Source organism: Alexandromys fortis, unplaced genomic scaffold (genome assembly GCF_014885135.2).
Source record: "Alexandromys fortis isolate MF-2015 unplaced genomic scaffold, M_Fortis_MF-2015_v1.1 scaffold_92, whole genome shotgun sequence".
In the NCBI taxonomy this organism is placed as follows: domain Eukaryota; kingdom Metazoa; phylum Chordata; class Mammalia; order Rodentia; family Cricetidae; genus Alexandromys; species Alexandromys fortis.
The window spans coordinates 2,733,007-2,742,485 of record NW_026067972.1 but is presented as its reverse complement, the minus strand read 5'-3'; the positions used below and the strand labels follow the sequence as shown (position 1 = coordinate 2,742,485).

At 49.7% G+C, this 9,479-nt stretch overlaps 1 protein-coding gene and 1 long non-coding RNA gene across 2 annotated transcripts in view; one reads left to right on the top strand and one right to left on the bottom strand.

Annotated features, from left to right (window-relative positions):
* LOC126509858 (uncharacterized) overlaps nucleotides 1-3,449 on the bottom strand; it is a 5,220-nt gene extending 1,771 nt beyond the window's left edge. The window contains exons 1-2 of the long non-coding RNA XR_007594266.1: nucleotides 3,124-3,449; nucleotides 2,108-2,272 (exon numbers count right to left, since the gene is read on the bottom strand). This is a non-coding gene — a long non-coding RNA (uncharacterized lncRNA). The remainder of the gene's footprint in view (nucleotides 1-2,107; nucleotides 2,273-3,123) is intronic.
* Nucleotides 1,752-9,479, top strand: part of Col15a1 (collagen type XV alpha 1 chain) — a 100,452-nt gene continuing 92,724 nt past the window's right edge. Inside the window, exons 1-2 of the mRNA XM_050156021.1 lie at nucleotides 1,752-2,048; nucleotides 2,132-2,220. Of these exons, the coding sequence (XP_050011978.1) occupies nucleotides 2,038-2,048; nucleotides 2,132-2,220 (100 nt within the window). The 5' untranslated portion in view covers nucleotides 1,752-2,037. The remainder of the gene's footprint in view (nucleotides 2,049-2,131; nucleotides 2,221-9,479) is intronic.

Here is a 9,479-nt window from a genome sequence, read left to right as displayed (position 1 = left end):
TCTTTTCTTTTTTTTTTTTTTTTTTTTTTTTTGGTTTTTTCGAGACAGGGTTTCTCTGTGGCTTTGGAGCCTGTCCTGGAACTAGCTCTGTAGACCAGGCTGGTAGCTCCTCTCTTTCTTATGAGCAAAGACAGACAGACTTCACGTGTGGTATTAAGTGGAACTGATTCTTTGTCTTGGTGTTGGGAGAAACAGAAAGTGGTGGTGAACTGGAGAGTATTGCCTTAGCTGATTCAGTTCCAATAAAATTTGATTTAGAGAATATAGGCAGATTTACCTGAAATTTTAAAATCCACAAATCTGAGTTTTAAAGAAAGGTTTATTTTTTGATTTGTGTGAGACTCTCTCTTTGTATGTATGTATGTGTGTGTGTGTGTGTGTGTACATGTGTGCAGAGGTGCCCACAGAGGGTAGAGGAGGTAACAGGTCCCCGAGAGATAGAGTTACCGGCCGTTGTGGGCTACTCTGTGTGGGTGCCCGGAACTTGGGTCCTCTTCAAGAGAAGCACACTCTCTTAACCTCTGAGCCAACCCTCCAGCCCTGCCATCCGGATTTTAATGGACATTTCATAATTATAAAATATTGTTATTATTAACCCTTTAATTTGGAAGCTATTGCCCAGCAAACCAATCCAAACTAATCTGTGGGGCACATGGAGCCCAGGGCACCAGTTTCTAGCTCCTGGCCCTAACTAGCAAACAGAACAGCCATATGTGCTGCTGTCTTCTCAGGTAAGATCTATTCAGGAAGTCAATTCCAGAACCACTGATGCATTTTTGCAAGAAATACAGACCTGAGAAAGCCATTCCCTGTGGTTAGCTTTTGTAACAACAGTTATGCCCATCCCAGAAAGCTGCAGTGGGTGGTGGGAGAGGGCTCACATCCATAGACAGTGGAATGGGTGTTGTCAAAGCCATCTAAACTGGACAGTGTCCTTAAAACGCCGTATTTCCTTGTTAGTTCCTTGGAGCCCTCCTAGCTCTGGGGTCACTTTGGTTCTTTGTGCCTTAGTTCCTTAAGAGCCTATGGTCCTGCCTATATTGACCCTTGCTATCTGAGGATATGATCAGGGCAGTGCCAACAGCAGGTAGACACACTGTTGATCACTGCCCTGCGCCGCCACTCTGAGAATTCAGTTGTACCTTACTAACGTCTAGACTGTTCTTGGCCTGAGCAGGGACGAGTCCTCACCCCCCTTTTCACGCAGTGCACTAGTAACTGCAAGGATTCCTGGGGAGAATGTGTCCAAGAACATTCTCGATTCCTGCCTCTGTGTTCCTTGTTGGTTAAGTGGTCTATTTTCTCCCCAGGAGGCAGGTAACACACCTGACCCTACCTGCCCTGGTGAACGCTGAGACTTTGCCTTTTCCTTCTATATTGGGTCTCCAGCCCTGTGTCGCTCACTAGGTGGATATCTTGGTAAATCGTTTGCCTTCTCCTGACCTCAGTTCCCCCATCATTAACTTGGGGGACAGGCAGGAGGAGGCTAGATCAGGTTTCTGACGGCTGCGCCCCTGGATCAAGGGCTTGGGATTCCAAAATGTTCGGGGTACACACAACGTGACCTTCAAAGTCCTACCTCTGTGCAGGACTTCTGTCCCCACTGCAGCTACTCTGGGGCATGCAAGCGGGACCCTGGCTGGCGTGCTGGGTGTGGCACAGCAGCCGAGAAACACATTAGTTGTGTGGCTTTGGGACACTGCAGCTCTTCTCTGAGCCTTAGCAGACTGGTCCGTCATGTAGGGAAACCCCAGCGATTCCAGTCGACCTGGGTTGTGGGGCGCTGTGTCGGCACGCGGGGCTTTCTTTGCGAGTTACATAAGACCCTGGGGTGGCGCGAAGAAGGGGGCGTGGGGAGGCTCGGCCGGGACCAGCGGCGAGGTGGGGCACCGCGCGTGGGGGAGCGCAGGGCGCGGCGGAGTCGGGTTTCAGTGCGCGGGTGAGTCAGGCGCGGGCGGCAGCCGGGATCCCGCCGTCGCCACAGAGCGCCGCCTTTGTTCCGCGTGCGAAGCGGAGCTGGGGTCCGGCGGCTGCACCATGGCACCCAGGTAAGACCCGCGCCCCGAGCCCCGGCGCCCTGGCCTCTGCCGCCCCGCCGCCTCCTCACCTTCTCTGCCACCGCTTCTTTCAGGAGGACCGCGCAGAACCGGCGCCCACGGTGGCTGCTCTCCATCATCTCCGCGCTGCTCTCCGTCGTCCTGCAGACGCGCGCCGCGACAGGTAAGCCACCACAGCCGCCGGTTGTGCGCCTGGGTGCCGCGGCGCCTCATTCCTGGACATAAAAGGGAGTGCTTGCTTGGCGCAGCGCACTGTGCTGGCTCTTCTGTCCCGGGTCCTCCCGGGTACTGTGGTTTCTAGGCGCTGGGGAGATCGCTTCAGCCAGGGCACGCAGAGTGTCTGAGCTGGACGCGGCTTCCCAGTGAGGGCAGAGAGGGGTTTTGGCTGCACAGTGACACCACACTGCCAGAAAGGACAGGGTCACCAATAGTGTTGGGCATCCGCGCCGAGTTCCTGGAGCGCCGGGCTCGGGTTGAGCAGACCCGAAGTCCATTAGGTCTATAGAAAGCACAGTCACCAGCAGGGACACCTCGGCGCCCTGGTCTCTCCTAACATAACGGAACAGAGTGGCAGGCGCGCTTGGTTCAGCAGGTTACCAGAGGTCCCCCCTCCACCTTCCCCATCCCTGAGGGACAGAGGTTCGGTGAGTGATGGACTAAGCCTGGGCAAGTGACCCTTCCTTCTGTTCTCTGTGACTCACCGCCCCCCCCCAAACCAGGACTCAGAAACTGTCTAATTAAAGTGGATTTGGGTTAAAGTCTGGCTGCCTGGGTATGAATCGCGCCTCTGTTGGGTGACCATGGGCAATACTTTTCTTATCTACATGCCTCAGTTTCTTCATCTGAAAAGGATAAACTAGACCCACTTACTATTTCCCAGGGATATTGTGAAGTCTAACGGACAGATGGGGGGGGGAGTTCTTTCCATGCTTCTGGGTGCTGAGCAGTTAGAAAATAAGAGTAGAAGATATCTCCCTCTTCGCAGGAACTTTTGTGTTGGGAAGTACCTCAGCTGCAGTGGGGAGACATAGGAAATGCAGGCAGCTCTGAAAGCCAGAACTCAAACCTAGTTGGGCAGGTTCCGGTCCCTGTTCCGTCTTCGCGCCATGCGCTCAGCAAAACCAGGCTTTTGGAACAGCAGCCTCTCAGCCCTTAGAGGATTAGCACATAGCCCAGATGAATAAATGAAGAAGGCTGGGGAGTGTGTCATGGTCCTCTGATGGAAGTTGGGCTAGGATTGGTGGCCTTGTTTAACTCCTTAGGTGCTTGAAGAAGCCTGGTACCACCCGGTCTGTGGTCTGTGAGGGAGTAAGACGCAGATGCAATAATAGCTCTTCCTGCCAGGGCGTCCAGCCTGGCATTTCTTGCAGATCAAAGGGCAGTTGGAGCAGAGTTCTGGCTTCTCTCAGGATGACCAGTGTGGAAACCTTGCAATTTCCCATATGATATAGAGCTTTGCCAAGTCAACTGCAGAGGGCAGCTGACAACATTCAGTGCTCCTTTGGGATCCGAAGAGGACTCTGGGAGCCCTGAGCTCTGTAGAACTTGTGTGCAGCTTACATGGCTAGCTCTCATCCAGCGGTGTGTCAGATGAAGTGTGAACAGCCTCCCTTCTCAGTCATTATTCCAGGGGCTGGGGACTGAGGACCTTAGCTCTCCTATTCTGAGAACTCTGAATCCAAGTCAGTTTTCCAAGTGTCTGGGGGTAGGATTTGACTCGGGTACCCTCACTTCAGAGACTTTGTTGTCAATGATCAAAGGAGTCTCCCAGAGATGGCCTTAAGGTCCCCCAGTCTCCTGTGAATGGTGTAGTGGGCGTGTCCTACTCATGACAGGAGCCCATTGCATTCCCAAAGCTCCTGTAGCCTGTTGCTCTGGAGGGTCATCTCCATCTGAAAGCCCAGAGGGGCAGGCAGTTTGCCTAAAGACACTCGGTTGTTCCAAGATAGATCTGTGATAACCTGCAAGTCTATGGGAGAGATTCTTTTCACAGGGCCACTGCTCAACTGGCTATTAGGAAAAGAAAAGAAGAGAATAGGAAAGGAAAGAGAAGGAAAGGAAAGGAAAGGAAAGGAAAGGAAAGGAAAGGAAAGGAAAGGAAAGAAGGAGAAAAAAGTTGTAATCCCAGCACTTGGAATGCTAAGGCAGGAGGATCATAACTTCAAGACTGGCCTGGGCTACACTGATAAACTATTTTTCAACCAGCCTCAAGACTTTACCGTTTTATAGGAGTCGACCGAGCTCACACCAGCTCCACAGATGCAGTTTCACAGACGAGGATACTGAGGCAAAGTCATTTGCCCAAGAGCACATGACCTGCATTGGCAGAAGTACAGCTGGAAGAACTTATGCTCTTGACCACTAAGCTAAATGTTTAAGTTTTTCCATGTCGCCAATAGTTAGGTGGCTTCTTAAGCACTCAATATTGATTACACCACTACCGAGTGAGTCTACTCCTTAAATGGCTACTCAAGAGATGGAAAACCATATTCCCACTCAAAAGCTTTTATGCAACCATTTATAACAGCATTATACTCAGTGGCAAAGTGTAGAAACAAACTTTCTCATTGACTGTTAAGTAAATAAATTATGGTATGTCCTTTCAACGGGATACTATTCAGCAACGAAAAGGGAGGAAGCACAGATCCATGCTACAAACACGGGAAGCTTACGTGGCCAGATATAAGCCTGCAGGTTCTCAGAGCCCGTTCAAACAGAATTTCTGAAAAGGAAAAACTACAAAGCTGGAGGGCATCCATGATGGCTTAGTCCTAGGGAAAGAAGCAGGGGCGACTAACACGGACAGTTGGGGACTTTGTATGGGATGACACAAGGCTGGACTGTGGTGGCGGCTGTGCAATCACTCAGACGCAGTAGCTGACCTGGCTGCCTTCAGCACGAGCTGCACTCTAGACCTCAACAAAGCTGCTTAGTAAAACTAAAGACTGCACTTTGCAGTCCTCTAGACTCAGGTGAGACCTATGGTCTGGTTCCCAGCAAGCCTGCAGAGAGTCTGCACCTGGCTGGCCATTTACAGTCTGCCAGCCCCGTTGAGGACTGCTGCCCCCTGAAGGTTGTTCTGAGTCCAGGCTGCTTTTCCAGGTCTCAAGCTCTATTGTCTGTGCTGTCCCTGGATGTCACTATAGGCAAAGCTCCCGGGGGGGTGGAGCCCAGATGTACAGTAATCTGCGGACAGTGTGTTTATTAAAAAGTAGATCTTTGTAAACGTCCTCCTTGCCCCTCCCTCATCCATTTTTGAGCATTGGAAAACCCAGGTTTCATCTGTAAACTGAGATGACTAACGGCTCCTTCTGAGCCTCAATTTTCCCATCTATGAAATGGGATGGCAAGATTTGCTCAGCCTTGCATTTCTAGCTTTGAATAATGGGAAACAAGATGGCATTTACCCAGATTAAGACTAACTTAGGTTCAGCAAATGGATTAAATACGTAGTCAGTCAGGCCTTCTGCAGACTGGGGATACAAAGGAGCCAGATCCATATCTCTCCCAAGGGATGCTGAATTCACAGTCAGAAAGAAAGGCCGCACCTCATCCCACATCTACTTCATCCTGTGGGCAGTCACCCTTCCCCTCCTACATCCCTGAAGCTTCACCATCATGGCCCCTTGTGTCTCTGAGGGTCAGGGCTAGTCTGCAGGATTGCCCTGTGGGTTCCTCTCCTAATGAAGCTAGCTTGATCGGAAGGGCTGCTGTTTCGGAGGGTGAGGACCATTGCTAGGGCAGGAACGGTGCTGCCAGGCCTGTGCTCCCCCAAAGTACAACCCAGAAGGGAAGAGAACACCCAGGGCATTGCTCTGTTCTGATAGGGGGTGGGAGCTCCCCACCTTTCAGGGGTGATTGCCACCTGAACTTTTATAGCTGTCGCTTCTGTTCACTTAAAAACAGAACTTGATGTAAACACACCTTCCATCCTGGGCTCTGTCTTCCTTGACTCTGAGCCTTTTCCATGAAAAATGTGCTTTTCTGTTTCAAGTTCTTTCTCTGAATGTTGAGGCTTTGAGATCCACGCATGAGGCAAATAGTTTATTTTCACTGTAGTGCAATAGTCCACACCACGACTATACCTACTGTGACTTACCCGCTTTTCCCCAACAGCATGTGGGCTGTCATGGACCCGTGGAATCTGCCAGTGTGGTGCGACTGTCCTTATGTGTATCCGAGTATACACATGTTTGCATTTCCTCTAGTTTCCCTCGGTGTGGTGTTGGGTCACAGGAGTGCACAGTCTTCAGACGAGCAGGTACTGCTGGCGTGCCTTCTTCTGTGTTTGTTTGTACCCAAGACACATATGCATCGGGAAGTAGAGCCCCTGTCCTCATCCGCTGGCCAGCATCCAGCCTCATGGCAGCCTTTACTTTCAACACTTCTAACAGATGCGGTTAGAATCTTAAGGAAGCCTTAATTCCTATTTCCCTACTTGTGAGTATGTGTGTGTCTCTCTCCCTGCCTGTGACTGTGGGTGTGGGTGTCTGTGCGTGTGCTGAGGGCAACCTTGGCTGTTCCTCTGGAGCCATCACGTTGTTTTGGAAGACAAGGTCTCTCGCTGGCACTGCTCACTTACTGGTGTATACTGTGTGTCCAGTTATCCCTAGGGATCTTCCTGCCTCCAGCTCCCCAGTACTGGTGTTACAATTGCACACTGTGCTCAGTTTTTAATCATGGATGCTGGGGATGGAGCTCAGGTCCTTATGATCTGTGGCAGACACTTCATCCGTGGAGCCATCTCCCCAGTAGAGTTGATCAAACTTTTGTATGTCTATGAACTATTTGGATATCCTGACTGACTTCTAAAAACTGATCCTCACTTTAAAATATGAAGATGGGGTCTCCCACAGAACCTGGAGTTCACAGGTTAGGCCAGGCTCGCTGGCCAGCAAGCCCCAGGGATCCTTCCGTCCTTGCCAGGCAATCTCTTTTTAAACATACTTCTGTTCTACTTTTTCTGGTGCTCTCATATTCCCTTAGGATTCTGTCCAGGGAATTCAGCCTCTCCTCCCAAGCATCTTGGGTGCCTCTCAGTGACAGGGAACCCATACTGCATGGTGACCACTGACAACTCCTACATCCTCCGCTGCAGGAGGAACCATGACACAGACCTGGGCCTTGTCCAACTCTGAATCCCAGAATCTCAGACAGGGTCTGACATAAGTGGACACTCAGTGAGCTTTTTAATAAATAGAGGCAGGAGTGAGCAGGTCTATCTGGCTTTTCATCTAACATATTCTCCATGGTACAGAAGCCAAACCAAACCTTCCACCGCTCTGCCAACTTTGGAGTGACTGGCTGAGAATTCAGAGATCATTAAGGGGCTCCGTTTCCTTCCACAACTTCATAACTAGGTGGTCCGGGATTCAGTTAAGATACCCTGATCTTTATTATTTATGATCGCATGAGCTAGGTGACCTTTTTGTCTGCTAGCTCATCTGTTCTCTTGTTTCTGATGACTGATGTAGTCAAGGGTGGGATATCATCTTTCCTCTTCTCGTTAAGCTTCTGAGTTTATCTTTGATGGCTACAGCCGATCCATTTGAAATGGACCAAAGGTGAAGATGTGAGCTGAAGTTAGCTCTATTCCAGGCGGGAGCCAGGAGTCCCCGAGTTATTAAGTGCCAGCGGTTGCCCTCACTGTGCTTCTTTGTACATTTTCTCATTTAACCACACAAATTTAATTCTTTAGTCTCTATAGTACTGATTAATTTCATTCAAGAATGTACCTGTGCGTGCATAACTGTGTGTGTGCTTACATCCACAAAGTTTTGATGACTGTTGTTTTAAAGTCAGATGAGGGACATCACCTTCATGCTGCCTTCACTAAGCCATGAATTCTTTGCCTAAAAAAAAAAAACATTTATTTATTTATTTATTTACTGTGTTCCTGCACACATGCCACAGAGCACATGTGGAGGTCAGAAGGCAGCTCCCTTGAGTTGATTCTCCTTCCATCATGTAGATCCTGGGGAACAGCCACTTTTACCCACTGAACCATCTCAATGGTCCAAGTCTTGAATTTGTAGTAGGTTGGTTGTTAAATAATTGCCTCAGGATGTGATTGAACTTCTGGAGTGCCCTTGTGTGGCTAAGGGAGGAAGGGCAAAAGGAGCCAACCTTGCACAACTCAGTGAAAGATGTGAATGATGGAGGAGAAGGGATAAGCACACAGGGCTCTGTAGTCAGAGCCCTGGACTGTGGGGTGGGAACTGCTGCCCTCCGCGGAGCCCAGGAAAGCTGAAATGCTGTCAGAGGTCTTCAGAGGAGTCGGGTTTGCTGGATGACCAGCTGCTGCTCCCCACCAATGAAAGGCCAAGCAGTCTAGGGTAAGAGTAGAACCTAGAAGAAGGTTCTGAGCACCATATAAGGAGTTAACTGGGCCAATGGAATTCAGTGCGTGCAGCCCACACTCCATCTCCATCAGAACACAATTCTACTCAACTCAATCCAACCCAACCCAATCCTACAAAACTTATCAGTTCCTCAGTCCACCTTAACCATCATGGCACAACTGGTCCCAGCTCAGCCCAACCCAAACCAACCCAATCAAACTGAATTTAACCTAACTCAGGCCAATACGATCATTCCATCCAAATTCAGTCTGAGTCTCCTCAGCTCCATTTGATACAATCTAGTTAGTCCAGTCAACCTAACTCAATTTAGCTCAACCCAACTCAACTGTGTTCAGCTCAGAACAGCCTAGCTGAACTAACTCATCCCAGTCCGACACAACAGACTCAACTCAATCCGTCCGAATCCAGGTCAGTCTGTTTGTATCCATGGTGACATGGGGACAGAAGGAATCTGTTTTGAAACACTGTTCTTAAGCGACCAGGATTCTAGGTTTAGGATTTAGGGAACCCCTTTCTGGGTTTGAGAAGCTTGCCTGAAATACGGCTTGCAGGTAGCAGCCTCTGTAGGAGTTGCTCTTCCTATTGATGAGGGCCTCAAATAAGTCCAGCTGAAAAGGCTCTCAACCAAAGTCTCTTTAAACTAACTTCCTTCCCAAAGGATCTACCAACAATATCTTCAAGTGATCTGTCCTCTCGTGATTGCTCTTAGAGATGTCTGTCTTATTCCCATATTTCCTGGTGGTCCTGTTCTCTAAAGGGCTCTCTGGAGTGGAGGCAGGGGCTAGAGAGCTGCATAGGATCCACTCTCCATCCTGGGAGAGACTCAGCAGCTGGTAGTGGAGGCTTGAGTATAGCAGGTGACTTGTGTGCTTGGGGCTTGTTATGAGTGTCCCCATAGACAGACAGAAAGCTTGTGCACTATCAAAAAAGGGACGTCCATTTCCACTAGAAATGGGGGAAAAAGAGGGACATAAACTGTGTGTGTGTGTGTGTGTGTGTGTGTGTAAGTGTGCATGAAAATGGAGACCAAAGGGCATACTTGAATGGCATCCCCAGATAC